Raw genomic sequence first — 24,160 nt, 5'->3', positions numbered from 1 at the left:
TGTCAATGTCGCACCAATAGCGCCAACTAGATTAACTCGCGGTCCTTGACTCGTCCACCACCGTGCATATAAATACAAATCAAAGCTCTCGGTGGTCAGTGCATTGGCGCAGTGCTGCAAGTTAATTGCTCGATTAAATCGCCACCTTCGAGTCGAATCACTTTCAGGATGGGAGATCGGATCGCAGAACTGTTCCGAGACCGGACCGTCCTCGTCACCGGCGGGTCCGGCTTCCTGGGGAAGGTGCTGGTGGAGAAGCTGTTGCGGTGTTGCGGGGTGCACAGGGTGTACCTGCTGGTGCGGAGCAAGAAGGGGAAAAGTGCGCAGGAACGGCTCGACGACATCTTCAGCAACGTGGTGAGTGCGGAAATTGAAATTCACTCTGTATATACCACTCAAATTTTCCCAAAGAAAATATCCAACGCAGAGATATACCTAATAATGATAAATTAAAATATTTTGCATAACAATAGAGCATCATCCGGTACATGTTAGATGTTAATTTAATTATGGTAAAGAAACTAAATTTCCAAATTATAAAATAATTAATTAGTCGATGCGTCGTTTTAAAATCTGAAGTAAGAGTTATGTTCGGCGAAACCAGTTGTATAATAAAGTCAAAAGTTGTGTTGGACATTCGATTGTTTACGTAATTGAATCTCCATTAACAAACTGTTGAGAAGTGCTTTTGTTTGTTTGTTAATGTTTAACAATTTTTTGTTTAAATTTATTGACAAAAAACGAAATAAAAAATCAATTTGAATAAAAAAGAGCAAATAAAAAATAGAACAAACGGGTTCTGACTCTTGTCTTTGCAGTATTTATTGTTTTTAATATTATTTTCTATGGTTTGAATTGATAAATTTTGACTTTTTTTCAAATATTAATAATTTCCGTTGTTTGTAATGTGGGTAATGAGTTTGTGAAATCCAATTTTTTCTATGATGGATAACGGTTGACAATTTTACTAAGAGAAAGAGTTCTCCAATTACAATTGATACTTGGTGAGTTTGTGATGATAAGGTAATTGTCACCGTAAAATACACAACAAATTAAAAATAAACCTAGAGGGAGTTTTCAGAATAGGGAAGATGGTTTACAGTGTGTGAGTTTGTGATAAAGTTTAACAATCGTATATTCAAGTTGTTGTATTTGGCGAGTTTGTGACGAGAACAACCAAAGATAAAATTGATTTAAAACTGTAAGACATGTCAGTCAGAGGAGAAAAAGAAGTAGTCCAGATAGTAGATATACTGTTGTTTCAAGTTACGCAAATGTGATGAGTTTGTGACAAGTGTAATGAGTTGGCCATTTTTGGGCAGCAACAACAGCAAAGAATTTACCTTAAAAGTAAGACACCTTAATATAGAAATAATTTCACAATTTGATTTTGAAGTTAGTTAACGAATTTGTGACGAAGAAGTTATTATCACCAAAATGAGCAATTCTGTTGTACCCTGAGCAACGCCGAAAGGTCATTCCAATGTTTCTCGAGTTTGTGATGAGAATAGAATCGAGTTAGTAAAATGCAAAACTGGCTCAAAATTGTTGTTGTTGTGTTGATCATTTTAAAATTAATGCTGTCTGCATTCCGCAGCTTTTTGTTTAACTTACGTAATACAACCTTGACCGCAAAATGTGAATACAAAAGAAATTCATTTAAATAAATGAAAACTTTACAAGACTGTGGAAATATTCTGGTTTATTCCAGTAACCATTCGGAACGTTTACCAATTTGAAAATAAATGATGTAAAAGTAGTTTAATTTCCACAGGAAAGTAAACCGATACACTTGGCAAAGAATAAATGCAACAGAAACGAAACTTGTTTTACCGCAAGTTATGCACTTGATTGCATTACCTCATTACCAAAGTAAATAATGATAATTTGGGTTCGCTGCACAATTAACAACATAATTAAGCAAAGGTTAAAACAAATTAAAAATAAAATTAAATATAAAAATCTACACGAAATAAATATCCTTTTCCTCCGTTCTATTTAGAAAAGTTGTTTTCCAAGGTCCTGATTTTTTTTCTGGTTTTACCAAATTTTTCGACTGCACCATTGACTGACCATGACATTTGATTCCCTAATTCTGCAAAAATGAAACTGCATTTTTTATAAACTGCAATCTGAGCGTGCACTTAAACTGGTAAATTACTGCGGCCTGAATGCCATGTCCGAATTTACAGCTCTTCGGCACGCTTAAATCTCAAGACCCAACCGCCACCTCCAGATGTCGCATCATCCCCGGCGACGTCACTCAGCCCGACCTGGGCGTCTCCCCCGAGAACCGCCGCCTCCTGGTGGACGAAGTCGACTTTATCTTCAACTCGGCGGCGTCGACGCGTTTCGACGATTCTGTCAAAACCGCTGTCAAGGCCAACACCAGGAGTGTCAAGTCGCTTCTGGATCTGGCGGAAGAGTGCACAAGACTGAAGGCGTTTGTCCACGTGTCCACGTCGTACGCCTTCCCCAAGGAGAAGGTCCTGTACGAGAAGGCGTACAAGCCGCCGGTTGACCCCCACGAGGTGCTGGACAAGCTGGAAGTTGGCACAGATGAAGAGATGGAGTTGTTGTTGGGGGACTCGCCTAATACTTACACCTTCAGCAAAGCTTTGGCGGAAGCTCTGGTTGTGGAGAGGATGGGGACAGTACCGGCGATCATCGTCAGGCCGTCAGTTGGTACTGCTTTGGTAGTTGAGTCCAACCGTGTCTAGATTTTGTTGTGTGCAGTGTGTCCCACCTGGAAGGAACCGTTGCCTGGGTGGTGCAACAACCTGCAGGGTCCCATGGGTCTGTTCGTGGGCGCCGGAAAAGGCATAATCCGGTCGATGTACATGGCGGGGGACTCTTACGCCGACTTCATCCCAGCTGACGTCACCATCGACGCGATCCTAACCGGTACTTGGAACTACCTCACCAACTCCGACAAGTAAACTCCTCAAGTGTAACTCCTCCATTCTCACATCCAACCTTCTAGGGAATGTTTCATCAACGCAACTTCATCAGAGTACAACCTGAGTTGGGAGGAAATCATCACGACCGGCAAGGAAGTCATCTACAACCACATTCCTTTCAATGGCGTGGTGTGGTACCCTGGTGGTTCTATAAAAAAATCCAAACTGGTCCACAACGTGTGCTTCTATTTGCTACAACTAGTACCGGCGATCATCATCGACACGCTTTTGGTCATTCTGGGCTACAAACCCATGTAAGTACTTTTCATCCGTTGATAAACTCTATGGTGTCTCATCCAGTCTTTATCAGATCCAGAGACGGATCCAGAAGGGCTCGGAAGTGTTCGAGTACTACACCACCAAAGCTTGGAACTTCAGCAATTTGAAAATGGAGGATATCAGAGGGAGGATGAACGAGACGGAGAAGAAGATTTATACAATTGATGGAGAGGGGTTGGACGTCAAGGAGTACCTAAAGGGGTGCATGTTATGCGTTAGGCGAAACAATCTTAAGGAATTTGATGACACTCTTCCTGCTGCCAGAAGACACATGAAAATGTACGGTGGTACCATCTTTACGAGTGCTTTTTAGTAATGCTTTGTTGCAGAATGTGGGCGGTGGATCAAGTCTGCAAGATTCTACTAGTGGTGGCGCTGTTTTATTATGGGTACCAGAGGATTGTGGTACCACTGTCAACTCTTCTAAGATAACCGTTTATGTGAATTGTAAATATTTTGTTTGTTGTTATTATTTAATTAAGAAATTAGGTTAATCACAATTCTTCTGTTAATAATCGCTCAGAGGTTTCGTTCTGTTGGTACTACTCAATGGTTTGAAGTTTCTAAAGTGAGTACCATGAAGCTCACACTCGAATTCTATTAATTCGGTACTAGTTCTTAAAAAAGTAAAAAGTTTAAGATAAAAGAAAAAATAAATACGTTTTTTTGACATTTGTAAATCAATACTAAAATAAATTTTAGAAATACAAAAAAGGAAATTTTCAGCTTTCTCTGTACTAAATGAATAAAAATAGAATCAAGACGTTTACTGTACGAAATTATCAATAATATTTAATGTTTGATAGAAATGTTTTAAAAAATTTCAATATAAAATTTTGGCTTATGAATGAGCAGATCTGTTTCCTATTGAGCTTGAATGGATATCTAGGTATGGGGTTAAAATCTGAACATATCAATATGAATACAGCACAAAAACTAAAAAAGAAAAAATTAGGAAAAAAGGAAGAAGAAAATTTGAAAAGTTAAAAAAATCTAAAAAACAAAAAACACGTGAAAAATTTAATAATCTTTATTTATTGTTTTGAACTATTTAACTTACAACTTTATCTATAAAATAATAATAATAACAAATTTTTATTGACTCAAACACCATCTATTACCTAACTTTGAATACGTTGTTAGAAAACACCTAGAACTGGTAAAAATATGAATTTCCACACCAGATATATCAATCCAATAATAATCAAAGTCTTGCAAATACGGTCAGCGCAGTACATCCTAAAATAAATAAGAAAAAAATTATTTTGATTTTTTATTTTTTTTTTTCGTGATCAAAATGAACACCCAGTATATTTTTTTGGACTTTTCAATTGTACAAAGTTTTGATATTCTATATTCAAAGTGAAACACAGATACGGAGTATTTGTTAAACTAGTACTAAAAAAATGTAGTACCCTATTTTGTGGAAAAATCTTAATTTTGAAATTTTTGTACTTTTGTAAATTTTTGATTTTGAAGAAGGCTTCCTTCTTTTATCAAAAAACAATAAAGATCGTGGTACTTACACTAGCATATGTCTCTTGGCCGCCGGAATAGTCTCGTCACTCTCCCCCAAGATGTACTTCCTGGACGCTCTTATGCAGTCCTCGACGTAGTCCTCGTACTTGATCCCATCCCCGTCCACTTTATAGACCTCCCTCTCCCTAGCCGTGAGCAAGCCCCTCGCCTTCATCGAAGCGTCATTGTCGAAGTCCCACTGCCTGTTGGCGTAGTACTCGAAGACCTCGTACCCTTTGTGGATGCGCCTCTGGACGCGCTTCAGCACCGGCTTGTAGCCCAGACAGACGAGGAGGACGTCGATGATCACCGCCGGCAACCACTGGTACATGAAGAAGGCCAAGTTGTGCAAGAAACGCGACTGCTTCATGGAACCGCCGGGGTACCAGAAGACGCCGTTGAAGGGAATCTTCTTGTAGACGGTCTCGCGGCCCATCGTCACCATCTCCTCGAAGGTGATCTTGTGCTCGGCGGAGCTGGTGATGTTGTACACCCTACGTACAGCCCTGCACAATTTTTATTTTAATTATCATGCTTGCACCTTCAAAAGGTATCTTGCAAATGATATTTTAGGGCAAAGAGTGGCTCTAAACTGCATCCTTGAGGTACTACGACGTTACGGCAGTAGTAAAGAAGCAAAATCCTTCACTTAGAGAATTCTTAGGAGGAAAGTTGGTTAGTTAGGCTGCATAAGTGAAGTCATGTGATTTGGGTTGCCTAATCTGTGTCACCAATTTTACAAAGCAAAATATTCCTATGTTCTAGCGATAGATGTTACCACTAGTTCTGTCAAAATTAAATTTGACAGAAAAATTTGTAAATTTGACTTTTAGATAACTTTGCCAGGTTTTATTCTAAGAATCTAATTCTTGTAGGTTTGTTTGATGGCTCTAAAATTTGACAGGAAAACATTTCTGTTTCTTTTTTTTTTTGGCTTGTTTTGAGAGTTACAGAATCCGATAGGAATCGTTTTCAAAGTACCATTAGTATGTTGTCAATTTTCCTATAGTCTGTTCGTCTGAGAAGTGGAATCTTAAGACAATAAAAAGAAATGTAAACGTTTTAATTCCTGCAATAATATTGAGTTATTTTCGCATTTAAAATTAGTTTAACAGTGATGATAATAGTAATAGTAGCTGTCTTTCAAGACAAAGCTTAGATACGACAGCTATTACATTTTATGGCAGTTACTCAAAAGGTCCAACTAGAATTGATCATAAAAGTTTCTTTTTTTCCTTTCCTTGAAGAAACATCATCTTGCCCATACAAATATTTTTGTTGTCGTAGTACACCTGTCTCGACCTTGAAACTACATACTATGATTTACAGTAATGCACAACTGTAAACAAATACATTACAAGGTCAAAACACTAACGATGTGGTAACAATTAATGAAAGCGTTTAGATAAGAGAAATATTTTCTTTCGAAAAAGTAAAGCTACTGTTGCACGCATCAACCAGACCTGAATCATACGGAATTTCTGTGGAATTTCTCTGATTTCAGTTAGAATGTAACGTATTTACTGCAATTTTTCGTAATCATGTGATATAATGCTCATATACGTTACAAAACTAGAAATATTAATTGTTAATTATTTCTTTATGCAAGTAGGGCAGTTTCTATGTTTTTATGATATTGTTACGCTAATAAAAAAAATTTCCACTTGTGGAAATTTTAAGAGAAGGTAGCGTTTTTGTCAAGCTGTCAAAGTGCAAATATGTCAATTAAAAATTTTTAAGAATTAATTTATTATGTTGATGTTGGTAATCATTGAAACAGCAAACAATAAATTAAACCACAATTAAGTCTAATTGTTGCGAGTTGACGTTTGCAAGTCCTGGAATAATTCTAAGGTCATGAAACTATTATGGACTACTTTTTCAAGTTCCGATGCAGTCTTTGACGTCATTTTTGAATGAAAAACACATCGATGCAGATAATGCAGTCACCTTGACCGCCAAACGTGTGCTAGAGAAAGTACAAATGTCCAAATCCAAAAAGATCAAGAAACAGAATCGAAAATTTTGAAAAAACGAGTCAAAAACGAGTCTCCAGCCACTTTTGGAACACTCGGTATATACTTTCGCAACGGCTGCATTTGCCCCATTTGGCCTTTTAACAGTTGTGTAAGCAGAGCGTTGCGCGTACCAGACGCGTGAGTCTAGCCGCGTGACGCAACACCAACTTTCCGGTCAGGTGACCACAAGAGAGAGCTGTCGAAATTTCGTCGGGTCGGAGATGGCGCGCCAAGAAAGAAGTGAAAGTGGAAACTGGTACGCTCACCCGAATAGGACGTAATCGCAGACGCAGGCGATCATCGTGTTGGCCACGATGTCCACCGGGAGGTAGTCCGCGTACGCCTCCCCCTGGCAGTACATGGTGCGGAGGACCCCCTTGCCGGCGGCGATCAGCAGCCCCATGGGGCCGTTCAGGTTGTCCGTCCATCCGGGGATGGGCTCCTTGAGAATTGGCATTACTAAAAAATAATACCGATAACAATAATAATAAGTAATACCAGTAATTATTTTTTAATTATTATTTGTAACAAGTAATGATGATAGAAATCATCATAACGCGATAGAAATTATCGGCCTGGATGCCGTGCTCCCATTTTATACGACGCCCCAACTACTCCGACAACAGATCAGTGAGGCGAAGCAACCTCGGACGTGATTAATGTTTGGATGGGTGGCCACCCTTAATCATTATTTATTTTTATTACTTCTTTGTTAACTTACTGACGGAGGGCCTGAGGATGATGACGGGCAGCTTGTCCATCTGCTCGTTGACCAGCCCCTCGCCCAGGGCCTTGGTGAAGGCGTAAGTGTTGGGCATCCCGTCCAGAAGCCTGAAACCCCTATCTGTGAGAGCGCCAGCAGATTCCTACGTTACCGACTTGTCAGTGATGCTGTTGATAACCTCGTTGCTCATCATCTCGCACGTCCTGATGACGCTCTCGGGGTCGGCCGGGGGCGGGTACATCTTCTCGTACAGGATGCGTTCGTTGAGGTGGCAGTAGGCGGTGGAGAGGTGACAGAAGACCACCAGCCGCTTGCACTCTTTGGCCAGCTCCAGCATCAGTTTGGTGCCTCTGACGTTGAGCAGCACGGCGGTCCTGAGGGCCTCGTCGAAGCGGATCGTGGCGGCGCCGTGGAAGATAAATTCGGTCTCTTCGGCGAGCATGGCGCGGTCGTCGTCCGACAGGCCGAGTTTCGGGGCGGCGACGTCGCCCGCCACCAGGTGGATCTTCTTCATCACCGACTCGCCTTTCATCTTCTTCACTTGGTCGAAGAGCTGGAAGGCAAGGTTTAGATCGGGTGGGGTGCGAACAGGGGACTTACGGGGTTGTTGAAGACTTCGGGGAAGCGCTCGGCGGGGTTTTTACCCTTCTTGGTCCGCACCAAGATGAAGATTTTTTTGACGTCGTTGACGCGCAGGACTTTTTCGATCAGGACCTTCCCCACGAAGCCTGTCCCGCCGGTTATTAAAAGCGTGCGGTCCTTCATGGTCTCGTAGAAGCGATCGCGGGATTGGTCGAGGGGCTCGGGGCTGGCGGCCATCTTGGGAGATCTTCAAAATACACGATTTCACAATTAATCAATTAATTGATGCGTTCCAAAAATAGTAAAACTAATTACGAACAACTCTTGAGATCACATGGCTCACAATTATATGTCTCTCAAGACAGATGTGCTCATTATTTATATAATTGGTTAGTTGCTTCCGGAATAAAAACAAATCTATAGAAAATTTTTTAAAACATTGCAACAGAAAATAAAGAATGAGAAAGTAACATTAATCGTTTTTACGTATTTGCACAAATGTTTTCACTTATAATTGTTCAATTATTACATAATTATTACATATCGTATAGATATAAAATGTACAGCGTGTTTCAATTAAAATAATCAAAAAGCAATAATTTTCTGCCAAATCGAAATTTTGACAAGACTGACAAACAAATAAAGGCAATTCACGTTTTCAAAAAATGTTCAAAAATTTGGAATGCTTCCCTCTGTATACAGGGTGTCGCAAAATTAACCTATTCCAAGTCGGGGGTCTTGTAAGAAAAAATCTCAGGAATCTCGAAAAAATAAAATAAAAAATGTAGGGGGGGTCTTTACAAAGATATATGGGTCTGAAGGTTCAAACTTTTCATCATGTTTTCTCGAAAAAATAAAAGTTTTATTTTTCCAATTTTTGTTCAAAGAGGAAGTACAACATAGCTAGAATATTAATCAAGTACTTTTGAACAAATATTGGCAACTTTGATATTTTTTTTAAACATTTTTACTTGGTCAACAGGATGTCCCCTACTAAGCCCCGAACTCGGAATGCGATAATTTTAAGACACCCTGTATATCAGGGAGTTGAAAAATGCAGAACATAATTTGCGATAGTCAATCGAAAGAGGATTCTGAGAGCTTTCATTTTTCCGTTACTTCTCCTTTTGAAATAATATTTTTGTTTACCCTGTATATTTTTTTGCATCAAAGTAATTCATCAACATCATGTCATTACGGTCAAGGTAATCATGTCTGTCGGCCAAGATGCGTTTACAACAGTTTTACATTTTTTTTTTGTATTTTGTGCAACTGTTTGATAGAGCTCCATCCTGTTGCAAAGATCTGTACGGCGGATTTCTTCAAAATTTAGGTTTCAAAAATTTTTTCGAAAAATCTGAACCAAAACGTTTCCACTTAAAATCTAAATCTGGTTCTCGTCCGCTTAATGTTTTCAACAAACATATTAAAAGGACATGATGTAGTCGTTGGTGACAAGTACTTGGTACAAAAAACTTGCAAAAAAAAGTCCTCTCGATGGACTTTATTCTTAATTGGTTGAACAACAAATCCAAAATAATTTAGTCTCTTCAAGATTTTCTCTGTTTTATTTTCTCTTTCTTTTTTCTAATTCCTTAATTTTCCCACATTCATTCATCCACTCGGTCACGGTCGTTGCAGTTTTTATCTCAACTCTTCCACTTACACTCTTGCAGCATAAACCGCAATTTCTCCTTTCCCTCTCTCTCTCTCTGACACGCTTCCCTTTTTTCTAAATGTTTAAAATCCTTCACCCTCGACAGTCCCTTTCCCGCAACAACACTATCAAATCGCCCAACTTTCACCAGTTCTGTCTCCCTCTTCGTCTAAATTAGACCGACCCGACACACTCTCTTACGCAACCCATTTCAAATTGGGATTTACGCGGAAATACCGCACACGCACATAAAAATATTTACAACATATAAAATTCGCTTACGCAAGTCGGGAACAGCTGGTTGCAAGAGCGGCACCGATTACTTCTTCTCTCGGAAGTCTTCGTGACTTTTTGCAAAATTTCGGAAAATGCTCACGCCGGAACACAATCTACACACATTTGGGGAACAGCCGCGGGAGCGCTAGCCAAGAGAAAACTAACGCGATCAACTGAGGCTGTGCTAGAATTTTGCCGGCGTTAGAAGGGAGGAGGGGGGGCTCCTTCCACACAAAAAAATTTTTCGCCTTGAATTTTGATATGTAGGAAGAATAATAATAATAATAGTAAGACATGGAAACATTTAGTTTATTTGTTACTCTCATATACAATAAATAATTTGTCCTATAGTTATTTTTACAGCCTTAGGGCGCAGCCGGACAATACAGAGTCACGTGACCGCGCCAAATACAGGTGTCCCATTTAAATTTTCAAAAATGTCAAAATGTCGATTGCAAACTCCTGTACGGAGATACAGTCGCTATGTACAATACTTAGTCTAGTTTGGCACGTGAATTCACTTGAATCGCTAAACAGGGTCCACCCTGTATACGGGGAGGCAAAAACCGGGTGCGATAAGGGTCCGACCAAGGTATAAGTATTCCTACACACGAAATCTAAACTACATTTTGATTTTTGTTTTTTGATTTTTCTTACACTGCAAAACCGTTTCGTTTTTGACGGTTTTAATTTGAACTGGTTTTAGATGTATCAACCACAAAATTTGGAATGGTTTTGAGTCGGTTTCGTAGCGAAAACAAGTTCAAACTTGTTAAAATGATAAAACCGTTCAAGTTTTTGCGTTTATGAAGTGGTTGGACCCGATTCTTGTCCACCCTGTATATACTTATAATCCCATGTAGAAAATATAACTAGGTAGAAAATCCGATAGACAAATCTCAAAATAATCTCTTCTACACGAAAATGATTGACAGTTTAAGGTACCAAAAACACACGAACATCGATTACAGCGGCTACTTGACCCTAAAGAGCTTCTTCTTGAGGTTGTAGACTCCGATCTCGAAGTCCTGGAAGCCGTCGGTGGTCAGATTGACCAGCAGAAGGAAGACGGTATGTCCCAGGACCAAGAACCGGAACCACTCGACCATCCACAGTACGTATAGTACCAGGAGAGGGAGCAGAGTCCAGAAGACCAGCGCGCTCATCAGCTCGCTCTTGCTTTCCTTCTTGAGGATGCCCCCGTGGAGGAACTGGCCCGTCACGTGGTACTCCCTCAGGGTGCGTTCCTTGTCCAGCCAGCGCTTCTCCAAGAAGTCGCGCAGGCCTTCCTCGCTCCTGGGCAGTACCGAGCTGGGGTACCTGCAACAGCGTCGTCAGAACCTGGGTGCGAAAAAGTTGGGTCAGTGCCTGGCCAGGTGGATCTTCACTTGTTTGGGGAAGTCCCCGCGTAGGAGCACGCTCTCGGTCTGCGGCACCAGGTCGGGGTAGACCAGCGTGACGTCGTAGACGGCGTCGATGGCTCGTCGCACCAGCAGCTGCTGCGCGAGGAAGACGAAGCCGGTGGTGCGAGGGTGCAAGACGTAGTCGTAGCTCTGCAAGCCGTGCTTGCGGGCGTAGTCGTCGCTCTTGCTCTTAGTGGCGGCGGTGAGGTCAGTCCCCTCGGGGAAAACCAACAACGAGTACTTGTACGACAGGTCGGCGAAGTACTCCACCACCCTCTGGAGACTCAGCTTGTCCAACAACCAGCACCGTTTTATGTAGACGAAGCAGGCTAGCTGCATCACCCACCCTCAAATAACAATAATAATAATAACAGTGGTGATGATAATGGTTGTTGGTAGTTACCAGGTCCTGGTATGTGTCTGATGACGTCCTTCAGGACGAACTTGGTCGGATGTCTGTACCTGTTCTTTCCGTAGACGCAATGGTACATCGTGGGCCACAGGAAGTTCCAGTCGGTCCTGGTGCGATGGTTCATCACGATCAGCGACGTTTCGGTCGTCTGTATGGCATCTCCAGAGACTTGAATGTCACAGCCGCACAGGGTCTCCAACAGGACCTGTCGACAGTACTGTTGTGAAGAGTACCAACGTGTGGAGAGCCTTACCGTCGGGTAGTACTGCCAGAAGGTGAATAAAGCGTCCGTACAACAACGATACAGCTTGTTGGAAAAGAAAAGGACAGGCAACAAAGGACAGAAGAGTCCTGCGTAGCCTGGAAACGTTACGTACAGGTTCGTAAAACATGATTTGTTGTTGTTATTATTGTTGTTGTTAATTTAGTTGTTGTACTCACCCGCCAGTATACTGGTGTACCAGAGAAGGCAATACAGCCACCCCTTGAGCAGCCCCATTTAACCAACCGATAAAAAACGAAGCACGCACTACATCCTCTTGATTATTTCGATAACGGGAAAACAGAAAATACGCCGCGAGACGGTGCCGCCCCCGCTTACATGTTGTGCAGCTACTAAGCGAGTAAAATAATAGAGAAATGAGGGATGTTTTCGCCCTAGATGAGATTATTGATTTTTCGCAGCATCCCGAAGGGGCGGGGGCGGCCAGGAGTGCCAACTAAACGTGGAATAATAACAAAATGATGAGGAGCAGGTATTTGAACAGGACGATGTCGCTCGGTTTCATCGTGGACTGGCGGGGGCGGTCAGGGGGTGGATTTATAAAAGCGCCTAATTCAATTAGGACGCTAAACGGATTTAGATAAGTCTATCGATCGGGGGCGGTTGTACGGAATAATTGGAAAATTGATACGAGTGTGTAATTTGAATTAATGGCAATTTGTAATTAATTACACGTTACGTGTAAGAGAAAGCGAATGAAATTATGTTGGCTTGATATTGGATAGCTAGGCAACCAAATATACAAGAGCGAAATCGAAAGAATTGGAAAATCTAATTTTAAACGTTGCGGAAAGCTGAAATTACTAAATAAATACTCAAGAGATGAACAGATCTGTACATTTATTTCAAAATATTGTTACAACAAAATAAAATGTAATAAAGGGGAATCATTATTGATTTGTTACTCTAATTATAAAGAACGACGACCTTGCAGAATCCTACCAAAGCCTCTCATTTTGCCTGTTTTTTTAAGTTATTATTATTGTGTAGTGTATTTTTAGGGATTATGGGTTGTTTTAGTACATCTCTGTACTATTATTAGTCGTTTTCATAAATCAAACTCAATCAAATAAATTCAGTAAAATTAACAAATTTGTACAGTTTCGTTCTTTCATTATTCTGCATCTAGATGCTTCATTGGTTTTACATTTTTGTAATTGCCACTGCGGAAAATTCCTAACCACCAATAAAAAGGCCATACACTTTTTGCAAAAAAAATGCCGTCAAGTGTTTTTCATTTGCACTGATATGTGCGTCTGTTATGTGGAGATGTTCCACAATTAATACCATGCGATCGAAAATAAAAAAAATCGAGATTGCCATGATTAATACACTTCAGTTGGCAGCACGTGAAAATTTAATTCAAATGTCATTACAACGGTAATTAATATTAATTAAGTCATAAATTCAACGTGGAAACGCTGCAAGCATTCGGGGCACTTTTCCAGATTCCGCATTATTATCGTAAATTTTTGCATTGTAAATCAAAAATGTTATGTACTGTCGCGAGCAATAAATTTTGGTCGTCAATGTCATTTCAAAGTTTGGTTAGATTGTCACAAATTAAAAAAAAATCCCTGCCTGATTATGCCCATGTCAACAAAGTGTCAAAAAAATGACAATTAATGTCATACGAAATGATGATAGGTTATGATATTTACGACTGTTTTACAATGGAGCATTTTCGATTGCGTCAAAGAATGACCTTGACGATCAAAATGTAATTCTCGCGACTGTAATTTTGTTATCAATTAATTAAAATAGAATATTTTATTAATGAATTTTATTATTTATGACTTGATATGTCAAAATATAATTTTTTGAATTTTGGCATAAGTTTCCGCGATTTTTATTTTTATCATAGCCAACTTAATCTAGCTTCCGTGGCGCTCCACACGGCCGTAAGATTATGCCAATTTTCATTGTTGAAATTGATTCTGCTAACCTCAAAAAATCATTTGGTAACTAGCTCCGACTGGCGGAGAAAAGTGTTAATAACGATGATTGACGTATCTTTTCAAAAAGTGTCAAGAAGTTTCAAAGAGATGAAAATCAAACGAAAATAATAGTCTTGGAACTCTGGAAAGTATATAACTATAGTCCGTTTCAATTCTAAATTTCCACCAACACTGTATTCTACGTTGGAAATACAACCGGCAACACTGTTTGGTGAAAAATGTCTCAGATTGTATTTGTTAGGTTCTCTGTCAATTTCCGTTTTTACAACTCAAATTTTAGAATAAAGAAAAAGGATGAAAACCCTTTTTTAAAATGCAGCAAGTGAATAGGTAGAAAATAAAATTCTAAAAGCAAAATAAACTTATGAACTAAATTTTAATGTTTTCGAATCATGTTTACAAAATAATTATATTGCCAACTTTGGTTATAAGAATCCCCAATTTAGAAATAATTTTATTTTGCCAACATAATTCAACAGGTGACGGAAATTTAGAATTGAGACAAGCTATACCGGCTGATTTTAAATGAATATGACTTTTTTTCATAGGTTGGTAATATTATTGTTGGTTATTTATGAAAAATGTTCCCAACTTAAGAAAAAAAGTCACAATCATTTAAAATCACCGGGTATATTTAATACATTATTTGGAAAAGGAATAAAACTCGAAAGGAACTTAATTTTAAAAAACATAAAGAAGTGATAACTAAAGAACATAAATGGGTGGATAGGTAGGTACCTCTTTGGTAGTTAGATACGTAGTATTATAATTTTAAAACCTTTCTAAAGTCCGTTCAGAAATCAAAAAACCACCACCTGTTGCTTTAGGTTGGTAAAATTTGAAAAGCCCTAGGTTCTCGGAAACATTTTCGCAATGCTTTTTTAATGAAATGAACAAGCCGGTTATTTTGTACAATACAATTTATAAAATACAGAGTGATCAACAAGAAACCAAATCAAGAGTGCTACCTCATCTTTTATTTTATCGAAACGTACGTCGTATACTAATCAGACACTTTTATATAATTGCTGTGCACTCGTTTTGTTGGTTGCCTACCTCTCAAAAATCTATTATTAATTGCCTTTATAAATTGTTTGTAATTCATGAATAATGGATTTAAAAGGAAGTTATTATTAATTATTATTTATTACTGATTAAGGAAAAAACACACAGTTACATAAAATTCCTTCATAAGGCACGTAATCTTTGGTTACAAAATTTTAAGTCATTATTTTTCAGAATTCTTTGTTTTGTTGTTTTCTGTAAGAAAAGTGCTAAAGTTATTATTCTCACATTTTTGGTTAATTGAGAACTTACTCGTATCTTTTCTAGCAGTTTAATTAAAACATTTAAATTATTCCAAGGTCAAAAAATAAGTTTTCACAAAAACTGCTCCAAATGTTCTCCATTGTGGTCCAGAAAGAGTCAAACTCGCCTCTCATATTTTCCAAAAACATTTATGAAGCTGTCAGGTGAAATGGACTGCCAAAATTCATTTATGGTGAAAATTTCTTTAAGGTAATTTTTTTTTTCTTATTTTTTATTTCTTGCAACACACAAGGGAAACAAATTAATAGCCTCCTTCAAAATGTTTGCAATAAGTGCCATAACTCAATTTAATTTGCAGTCTTAAACGCCTTATGGAAGTTGAGGGATGTTCCTTGATAATTTGTCGAACATTTTGCACCATTTCTAAAATTTGAACTAAGGACTGACCTGACTTCTTCTTAATGATGGATTATGATTCACTAAAATTAGGCATTATAATTTTAAGACATTGATAAACTTGTTAATAACCAATACCATCAGGTTCAGACATTTGGCTTGAAATTCTTCAGTGTAAGGGGGTACAAAGTAAGGCCAGTCTTCACTTTCTTGTTTCACCCTCTTTCGAAAATAATCTAATAAAAATGCCTTCTCTTTAATGGTAAAACCCATTTTACAACTTATTCTGGGATAATTATTGCTTACAATTCCAATAAACGTCTGTAAATATTGCCGAAATCGAAGATTTGTTTTTTAGGTTAAATCACTTAAATTGTCAACAACAACAACCTTGAATTTTGAAATGTGACATTTAAACGAAACATCTCCGTACCAGTGGCGTCGCGTTTGGCAATAAAGCTGATAATTTACTTACTCTTACAAATGTAAAATGTTGCTCTTATTTATCTTATAAATTGTTTCCCTTATCTTATAATAATAATAAAATGCACAATTATAATTCCAACGTCTAAAATTCATGAGGTATGATTTATTATAAACTAGCGTTTGAGACCACAAATTGTCTACGGCCATGCTTTGAACGCTTATTTGCGTATGATTCTGCTACGACGTGACCGATAATTTGCAACGCTTGCTCTGATTTGGATTCTTGTTGATCACTCTGTACAGTCTATTTTGTTAAACGGCGTGTGATAGGCAACCAATATTACAGGACCTTAATGAAGGTAGTGGTAATCGCTTATTATCCAATACAATCTTACTCGTGTCCAATACAGGTGATTCACGAGTAATAATGAGCCCGACGGAATTAAAAATGCAACCCACAATATATTTGGAACGTAAAGCTGGATAGATATGGATGCGGTAAATATCCAGTTTTACCTTTCAAATACTCAGCTAAGACTTTCGAGCCTAATATCTCGGTCATTTGCCAACGGATTTTTATGAAATTTAAAACGCAGATATTTTAGACCGTGAAGGTTCAATTAGTAATAATAAAATTACCTTAAGTTAAAAAATGTAATTTTAACACATGTTTCTTTTATCGAAAATTATGCGCGATTATTATTAGATTGTTAAACATTAAAAAATAGGGGTTTACACAAACAATTCAGTAAATCACTTGTCTGATTCGACGAAAAGATTAGATTTTGTCGTTAAAAATTTAATGTAAAATTTTGAACGTATTTGAGCAGAGTTACCTTTTGAAACAATTGATGATTAATTGCCAAGCAACATCTTGTACACCCTTTAAAGTCTGTCAAAATTGGGCGCGCTTTATTAGAAACGTCAAATTGTGGAAATTTATTGAAAATACTCTAAAAATAGACTACAGCGGCAGAAATTTCAATATTGTTGAAAAACGAAAAATTTTTTACCTATATGGAGAGTGTCGTAAGAACTTCAATGACACAGTTCGTTTTCTCGTGGAACACTATCCCAATGTAGGCTTTACAAAATGTAAGGTTAAGAGAGTCGTCAATTTATTTGAAGACACAGGAAGCGTACGAGAACTAAATTACCTTGCTAAAATATCCCGATCGTGTTTTAGTCCTTTATGGAAGAATTAAAGCATCCAGTATAATAAATTACGTCCAAATGTTGTCTTTAACTTTGTAAGTGTTTGTCAAGTTAGCAAGATAAACGTCAAATATGTCACCTGCGTTTCTGCGAAAAGGGATGACCAAAATTCTGCAAAATTGGGCGTTTGTTTCATACGCGTCTACGTTTTTGCATTTGCAGCTACGTTTAACACAGTTTTTTGCAAACCAGACGTCTTTCAAGGACGAGTTTTTCCCTACAGCATTTTTTATTGACGATAATTTTTTTATGTAAATCTTAATTGAAAAGGCATGTAAAAATTACGTTTTTAAGACTTGGGTGATTGCATTAATGGGATTTTATTCTTCACCGTCTAAAATATCTGCATCTTAAATTTCACAAAAATCCGCTGGAAAATAACTGAGTTATTAGGCTCGGAAGTCTTAGCTGAGACACCCTGTATATTGTGCATTGCATTTTTAATTCGGTCGGGCTCGTATTTACTTGTGAATCACCTTGTATAAGCTATACAGACGGGAATCAGATGGAGTTAAATCAGGCGAACAAGGTGGATGCATTACGCTTCTTTTATGGTTTTCCTCGTCAATCAATCGGGAATATCTCCTGAAACAAATAATAGAAGACCGAATTTATCTTCTCGAGTTTCGAAAAAAATTCGATATACTTTTCCCATAAATTCTTCTTTCTCTTTCTTTGTGTTGTAATTAATTGCCACTGATGTTATCTGCACGACTAATTGTAGAAATTATATCTCAACAAAAAATAAATACCTAGCTGTTAGAGTTATTTCGTTTATAAAATATTAAATGTAAGTTCTGTTCTAATGTTCCATAAAATATTTTACGAATAAAACGAAATGGTCTGGGGACACGCACTTCTCAAACAAAAACCTTTCAACTTTTGAGTGTTTTGCGTAAAGTCGGTGGCATTTCTTGCGTCACGCCAGGTTCATTGAAACTTCTACTTAGGTACATTGTTATTGTTATCGCTTTCATCACCGTAGCAATTAAAAATTGAAAGATAAGATATTAAGAATAAATAAGATTAAGCTGACAAGATGAAAGAAGAAAGAAAAGAGTAGGTAGGTAGGTGTGCTTTACGGCAGTTCATTTTCTGTGTGAGATAACGGTATTAGAAACGAATTTGGTTTCTTGATAACAGTTGCTCTAAAGGGTCCAGATGCGAATTGTCTTTATTTCGTAATTTTTCCAAACAATTCTAAAAAAAAAATAAAATGTTGGACCTTATAACACTAAACACTTTTAAATTATTGTAAATGTACCACTCTACACCTGGAAATTTTTTTGTTTGAAATTAAAAATATACGTCAACATTACAAAACAAAGTACACACAAAAAAATGTGTATAATTAAAACTCGAAATGATACAATTAATTACTCTCATGGATTTTACCGCAGCACACTCATGCAAATTATATTGCGTGACTGCATTTTCCCCGAAGAACACAAACATTAAAAATTTAATTTTTAAGACTTGACAGTACGTTTTCGCAAGCGACGAGAGTCACCTCGTCCATCGATGAGTTTCCATTTGTTAAATATTTTCCTGAAAACGGGAAGACTCCTCGCAATCACCCCAACCTCTACAGAGACCAAAGAAAACAACAGATGTCGCCAGATGCACCAAGTCTTGATGATAGTGGGGATCGTGGTGGGAGTCATCGTATCGACCTACTACAAAAATTTCTACCTCCTGTACAACCTCGCCAAAATCACAGTTTGCCTATTAACAGATTGTGTCTTGTGCGCGTTCTGCTGTCGCATTATAGTGGAGGCCTCGAGGGTGCGCAGTTGGAGGGGGTTGGTCGACGGTCTCGAGGAAACAGCGTCTCTGGTGCAAGATGAAGACGCTCAGACGAGCAAAGTTGTGTTCAAGTTTTTGGGGTTGCAAGTGGTGTTTTGGGGTTGCACCATCTACATCCAGACTTATTGGGTGACGATTTTGGGAATGCTTCAACTCAAACAGTACTCAGTTGAAATTTTGGAAACTTATATACAGTTTTTTTACACGTTCTATATTTGTACCGTTTTGGAAATGATACGAAAGAGATATGAAAGTTTGAGGCGACTCTACGAACACAGATTTGTCCAAAATGGGCCAAATCTGGTCCAGATGAGTCGCTTTGTGTGCTCGTTGAAGAAAATAGTCAACGCCTTCAACGACAACTTCGGCTACTCCCTCATTCTTTTGATCTGCTTCACCACCCTCCAATTCCTCAATTATTTGGACTACAATTTGCAAAGCCACGAATATGGCAAGGAAAATCTGACACAAGTCATTATCACCCAAGTGCTGGCTATTCTCATATCATTTGTGAGTCTTCCTCTTGTTCCTGTTTCTGTTAACTGTAACGCTTGCTACTGTTGAAGGTACCCACATTGATGGCGATACTGAAATGTGATGTCATCGTGGAAGAGTCCCAGAAGATTATCTTCCTCGTCTCTCACAGCACTCTAAATATCGTGGATTGCGAAAAGCACGAAGATCTGGATAGATTTTTTAACATCTTAGCAACAAATCTTCCCGATTTTAGCGCCGCAAGATTTTTCTCAATCAACAGATCGACAATTTTGAGCATTTTTGGAACTGTCACCTCATTTCTTATAGTTCTGGTGACGTTTGACCCCACCCAGCCTAATTGCATTGTGAACTCGAACTTGACCGAAACATAATTAAAAGCGTATTTATCGAATTACATAAAACGATACAAGTGGAGATTACAGAGGAATAAATTCTCGGAACAAAATTGTCGACACGCAACCCCTATAACGCAAACGAGCCTTGTTACGAGAGTTTTGTGTTGTTTAAAGTCATTAAAAAATGTAAAAGTTTGTTCTGATTATCATAATATCAAAGGTCAAACACTTTTGTGTAATTAGGGTTCACGCAATGGCAACCCACGAAGCAGATTCTATAAAATTTGTGAATCCTTCCGCAGGTCCAGCAAAATCTTTGGATTTATTTTAATTTGTACGGAATTTGTTTGTTATCACTGTCATCACATAATAACGATTTCCTGCTGTTCTAACATTGTATTTTTCTTTTTGAATAGCAATGAAAATAGACAACAAATTTAAATAAAAATTATTTTCTTAAATTATTCAAGTTTCAATTGATTGTTGCAATTAGTTTAGGTGTCCTTTCGTTTCAAACAAGTTAGCTCTTGGTGAAAGTGGATCGAGACGATCAGAAACGTTATGGAAACTTCGATGACGAGCGGGATTAGCAATTTATCAACAACAAAGAATCTAGCGCCACTGAAAGATGGTCGATTTTTTCCAAACATTTGTACAACTGATACAACTCTTGTTCGGAATCTTTCAGTTGCAAACGCAACTTGATAATACGAGTGTCAATTTTTCTCAGTTCTTGTATGAAATCCTGAGCTGAGTAGGCGTTGGAAAAATTAAATAGTGTAAAGTTTGAATTTCCCGCCGTTTGGCACGAATGACATTTGTTTATGTTTAATCGGGACATAATTAAACATGTTTGTTTTCAGCAAAGGGTGCCTTTAGATATGTATTGGCTTCGAGAATAGGAATCGTTACGTTATTCTATTTTAATGTAAAACGTTGCAAAGAAAGAAAAAAAAGTAAGATATTTTTGGCTCTAATTTTTAGGTTAGCTGTCAACATGCTTAGATTAATCTACGCTATAGAAAAGCACAACAATTGACGGTTTCCAACGCCTTCCCAGCCCAGAATTTCATTTGAACGCGCGATACCACAGCATCGTAAAACTAGCAATAACAGTTCAAGATATTTTTTTTTTAGTTTCAAATATAGAAGACCTTGATTCGTTTTCAAGAAACGATGTTTGCAAGTTTTTACTGGAAGCGGCGGACCAAGAGTGGATACTTCAGAAATGGGCATATCCGGTGGCTGTCGTTGTAATGATGAATTGTTACAGTTATTGTTAGTTATTAAATTATTTTTCATAAAACCGAATTTCAATTATTCGTGAATGAAAACCAGTGAGCGAAAATGGAGTGAACGAAAGAGGAACCTTCACCCACTGGTAACTATGGATACAGACTCATTTTCTAGGGAGGTATCGAACAAAAGATCTCGACCCGTTATTTTATTGATGATGAACAACTTTCTCACAAATTATAATAAATCGAAAGGTTTTACTGCACACGTGGACGGATTCACCACTTTTAAAAATCTGCTCGGTGGGTTGCGTGAATTGCGTGAATCCAAATTACAAAAAAATAATTGATCTTTGATCTTATGATAATAATTAGAATAAATATTTTACATTTTTTAATAACGAATAAAAAACACTAAACTCGTATGTGTATGAGTTGCGTGTCGACAATTTCATTCCAACGAATGTATTTCTCTGTAATCCCCCGTTGTATCGTTTTATGTCATTCAATTAAAACGCATTTAATTATATCTACCGTGCGATCGAAAATAAAAAAAATCGAGATAGCCATGATTAATACACTTCAGTTGGCAGCACGTAAAAATTTAATTCAAATGTCATTACAATAGTAATTGTCATTATTAATTATTGACTATTAAAATTTGCTATTACAATACATATGTTCACTTTCGAGCAACCCTTGACAATAAGAGCCCCCACAACCGACAACAACCTCTCTGGATAATATCGATTGGTCAATGATCGTTGGATCTTGGATCGATTTATAAACAAGCGGCGTGCGCGTGCTCCGTGCTCACCCTTGACGTTAAATAAAAGTGCGGGAGTTTTAAATCTCATTGTTTCATTGCAGTAGCTGAGGAATTTTTTTCTGCACAACCGACAGGTCACACATAATCCACACCTTTATGAAAATCAAGATTTCAACATTCTCAAAATCACTAACCTAAGAAAAATGTTATGTAATTATGTTATTAATATAAGCTCGTTAATTTTACTAACCTAACTTTTAAGACTGACAACAGATTATTGAAATCTTAACGAATTGCCAACTGAAATTTTTGCTCAGCGCCTACTCTAATTTTTTTTTCGATCTCACTGTATTTCGGATATGTTTGTCTTCACAACGCAATTAGGCTGATCAGGATCAAACGTCACCAGAACTATAAGGAATGAGGTGACAGTTCCAAAAATACTCAAAATGGTCGATCTGTTGATCGAGAAAAATCTTGCGGCACTAAAATCGGGAAGATTTGTTGTTAAGGTGTTAAAGAATCTATCCAGATTTTCACGCTTTTCGCAATCCACAATTTCTAGAGTGCTGTGGGAGACGAGCAAGGTAATCTTCTGGGACTCTTCCAGGATGTCGTCACATTTCAGAATCGCCATTAATGTGGGTACCTTCAACAGTAGCAAACTTTACAGTTAAAAAATAACATTAACAAGAGGAAGACTCACAAATGATAGGACAATTGAAATAATTTGGGTGACAATGACTTGTGTCAGATTTTCTTTGCCATATTCTTCGCTTTGCAAATTATAATCCAAATAATTGAGGAACTGGAGGGTGGTAAAACAGATCAAAAGAATGAAGGAATAGCCGAAGTTGTCGTTGAAGGCGTTGACTACTTTTTTCAAAGAGCACACAAAGCGACTCATCTGGACGAAATTTGGCCCATTTTTGATAAATTTATGTTGGTACAATCGCCTCAAACCTTCATATCTCTTTCGGATCATTTCCAAAACGGTGTAAATGTAGAAAGTGTAAAAAAACTGGATGTAATATTCCAAGATTTCGACTGAGTACTGTTTGAGTTGAAGCATTCCCACAATCGTCATCCAGTAAATATTGATGTAAATGGTGCAGAACCAAAAGATAAATTGTAGGCCCAAAAACTTGAACAACACTTTGCTCGGCCGAAAGTCTTCATCTTGCACCAGCGACGATGTTTCCTCAAGACCGTCGACCAACTCTCTCCAACTGTCAACCCTCGAGGCCTCAACTATAATGCGACAGCAGAACGCGCACAAGACACAATCTGTTAATAGGCAAACTGTGATTTTGGCGAGGTTGTACTGGAGGTAGAAATTTTTGTAGTAGGTCGATACCATCACACCCACCACGATCCCCACTACCATCAAGACTTGGTGCATCTGACGACATCTGCTGTTTTCTGTTGTCTGCGTAGAGGGTGGGGTGATTGCGAGGAGTCTTCCCGTCTTGAGGAAAATATTTAGCAATTGGAAACTCATCGATGGACGAGGTGACTCTCGACACTTGCAAAAACGTACTGTCAAGTCACAGTAATGAAATTTTTAATGTTTGTGTTCTTCGGGGAAAATGCAGTCACGCAACATAATTTGCACGAGTGTGATGTGATAAAAATCCTTCAGAGTAATTACTATAGTGTCATTTCGAGTTTTAATTATCCAAAAATCTTTTGTGAATAATTGTAATGTTGACGTTAATTTTTAATTTCAAATAAACAAAATTAACTAAACTGTAAAAAAGAAGACCAGAAAACAGAAAGAAAAGATTTCAGAACTTTGTTTTCTTTTTTAGAAATTGGTTTTTGGTAAATCTCCTCAGTTTTGAGAAGCATGGATTGTTTTTTAAGACGGATTTTTGTTGTCATTTCAATCGAATTCCTGTCATAATGGTGTAAAAATGATGTAAAGACAAAACGACACACTTTTATTTAAAATAAAGAGTTGTTTAGATACAGATGTGATTTATTGAACATTACCACTACTTCATGAACTAAATCCTACCTCATTTGGAAGAAGAAAAATGCAATCATTTTTTAAAATCCTATCTAGAGGGTTCACCGGTATTGACACACTAATTCCACTTGAATGATTTGGCGTTGAAACTGTATGCATTTGTACAAGT

General features: G+C 37.9%; 5 protein-coding genes across 9 annotated transcripts; 2 read left to right on the top strand and 3 right to left on the bottom strand.

Annotated features, from left to right (window-relative positions):
• Positions 1-19: 19 nt before the first annotated feature.
• On the top strand, positions 20-3,958 carry LOC138129559 (fatty acyl-CoA reductase 1-like). Its single transcript, XM_069045864.1, has 6 exons — positions 20-357; positions 2,193-2,685; positions 2,737-2,935; positions 2,984-3,214; positions 3,261-3,518; positions 3,569-3,958. Exons 1-6 carry the CDS (start codon positions 169-171, stop codon positions 3,669-3,671), a joined length of 1,473 nt encoding a protein of 490 aa, XP_068901965.1. The 5' UTR covers positions 20-168; the 3' UTR covers positions 3,672-3,958.
• Positions 3,959-4,253: 295 nt separating this feature from the next.
• Positions 4,254-10,177, bottom strand: LOC138129558 (putative fatty acyl-CoA reductase CG5065). 2 transcript variants are annotated; one of them, XM_069045862.1, is made up of 7 exons: positions 10,021-10,177; positions 8,100-8,328; positions 7,655-8,052; positions 7,497-7,606; positions 7,042-7,234; positions 4,766-5,263; positions 4,254-4,478 (listed from the first exon to the last, which is right to left on the bottom strand). In XM_069045862.1, exons 2-7 carry the CDS (start codon positions 8,316-8,318, stop codon positions 4,379-4,381), a joined length of 1,518 nt encoding a protein of 505 aa, XP_068901963.1. In that variant the 5' UTR covers positions 8,319-8,328; positions 10,021-10,177; the 3' UTR covers positions 4,254-4,378. The 2 variants fall into 2 exon arrangements, with proteins under 2 accessions (XP_068901963.1, XP_068901964.1); XM_069045863.1 differs by lacking the exon at positions 10,021-10,177 and adding an exon at positions 9,748-9,993.
• Positions 10,178-10,305: 128 nt separating this feature from the next.
• LOC138129560 (lysocardiolipin acyltransferase 1-like) lies at positions 10,306-18,768 on the bottom strand. Of its 3 annotated transcripts, none has more exons than XM_069045867.1 (8): positions 18,023-18,768; positions 15,874-17,961; positions 15,388-15,818; positions 12,271-15,344; positions 12,083-12,189; positions 11,821-12,034; positions 11,383-11,764; positions 10,306-11,334 (listed from the first exon to the last, which is right to left on the bottom strand). In XM_069045867.1, exons 4-8 carry the CDS (start codon positions 12,326-12,328, stop codon positions 10,989-10,991), a joined length of 1,107 nt encoding a protein of 368 aa, XP_068901968.1. In that variant the 5' UTR covers positions 12,329-15,344; positions 15,388-15,818; positions 15,874-17,961; positions 18,023-18,768; the 3' UTR covers positions 10,306-10,988. The 3 variants fall into 3 exon arrangements, with proteins under 3 accessions (XP_068901968.1, XP_068901966.1, XP_068901967.1); XM_069045865.1 differs by having other exon boundaries at positions 12,271-15,330; XM_069045866.1 differs by having other exon boundaries at positions 12,271-15,330; positions 18,129-18,768.
• LOC138129563 (uncharacterized) lies at positions 18,768-20,477 on the top strand. Its single transcript, XM_069045870.1, has 2 exons — positions 18,768-19,692; positions 19,749-20,477. Exons 1-2 carry the CDS (start codon positions 18,898-18,900, stop codon positions 20,049-20,051), a joined length of 1,098 nt encoding a protein of 365 aa, XP_068901971.1. The 5' UTR covers positions 18,768-18,897; the 3' UTR covers positions 20,052-20,477.
• Positions 20,478-20,797: 320 nt separating this feature from the next.
• On the bottom strand, positions 20,798-24,016 carry LOC138129562 (uncharacterized). 2 transcript variants are annotated; one of them, XR_011159256.1, is made up of 3 exons: positions 22,726-24,016; positions 22,270-22,668; positions 20,798-22,213 (listed from the first exon to the last, which is right to left on the bottom strand). XR_011159256.1 is itself a non-coding variant. In XM_069045869.1 (2 exons), the coding sequence occupies exons 1-2, from the start codon at positions 23,518-23,520 to the stop codon at positions 22,363-22,365; spliced, it is 1,101 nt and encodes a 366-aa protein (XP_068901970.1). In that variant the 5' UTR covers positions 23,521-24,016; the 3' UTR covers positions 20,798-22,362. The 2 variants fall into 2 exon arrangements, 1 of the variants encoding a protein (XP_068901970.1); XM_069045869.1 differs by having other exon boundaries at positions 20,798-22,668.
• Between the last annotated feature and the right edge of the window lie 144 nt (positions 24,017-24,160).

The sequence above is a fragment of the Tenebrio molitor genome, chromosome 4 (genome assembly GCF_963966145.1).
Source record: "Tenebrio molitor chromosome 4, icTenMoli1.1, whole genome shotgun sequence".
Taxonomy (NCBI): domain Eukaryota; kingdom Metazoa; phylum Arthropoda; class Insecta; order Coleoptera; family Tenebrionidae; genus Tenebrio; species Tenebrio molitor.
Note: the sequence above shows the minus strand (reverse complement) of the source record. Positions and strands in the feature narration are given on the sequence as shown.

Bases quoted from the DNA above. Each gene is read 5' to 3' on its own strand.
- LOC138129560 (XM_069045867.1), bottom strand. From the start codon at position 12,328: ATGGGGCTGCTCAAGGGGTGGCTGTATTGCCTTCTCTGGTACACCAGT. The intron at 12,035-12,082 runs GTAAGGCTCTCC...TACTGTCGACAG, and splicing joins TCTGGCAGTACTACCCGACG to GTCCTGTTGGAGACCCTGTG. The intron at 11,335-11,382 runs GCACTGACCCAA...ACGCTGTTGCAG, and splicing joins GTGAAGATCCACCTGGCCAG to GTACCCCAGCTCGGTACTGC.
- LOC138129562 (XM_069045869.1), bottom strand. From the start codon at position 23,520: ATGAGTTTCCAATTGCTAAATATTTTCCTCAAGACGGGAAGACTCCTC. The intron at 22,669-22,725 runs GTGAGTCTTCCT...CTACTGTTGAAG, and splicing joins TTTCAATTGTCCTATCATTT to GTACCCACATTAATGGCGAT.
- LOC138129559 (XM_069045864.1), top strand. From the start codon at position 169: ATGGGAGATCGGATCGCAGAACTGTTCCGAGACCGGACCGTCCTCGTC. The intron at 2,686-2,736 runs GTACTGCTTTGG...TGTTGTGTGCAG, and splicing joins CATCGTCAGGCCGTCAGTTG to TGTGTCCCACCTGGAAGGAA. The intron at 2,936-2,983 runs GTAAACTCCTCA...CCAACCTTCTAG, and splicing joins TACCTCACCAACTCCGACAA to GGAATGTTTCATCAACGCAA.
- LOC138129558 (XM_069045862.1), bottom strand. From the start codon at position 8,318: ATGGCCGCCAGCCCCGAGCCCCTCGACCAATCCCGCGATCGCTTCTAC. The intron at 7,607-7,654 runs GTCGGTAACGTA...TAGGGGTTTCAG, and splicing joins ATCAACAGCATCACTGACAA to GCTTCTGGACGGGATGCCCA. The intron at 4,479-4,765 runs GTAAGTACCACG...TATTTATTTTAG, and splicing joins GCCAAGAGACATATGCTAGT to GATGTACTGCGCTGACCGTA.
- LOC138129563 (XM_069045870.1), top strand. From the start codon at position 18,898: ATGAGTTTCCATTTGTTAAATATTTTCCTGAAAACGGGAAGACTCCTC. The intron at 19,693-19,748 runs GTGAGTCTTCCT...CTACTGTTGAAG, and splicing joins TGGCTATTCTCATATCATTT to GTACCCACATTGATGGCGAT.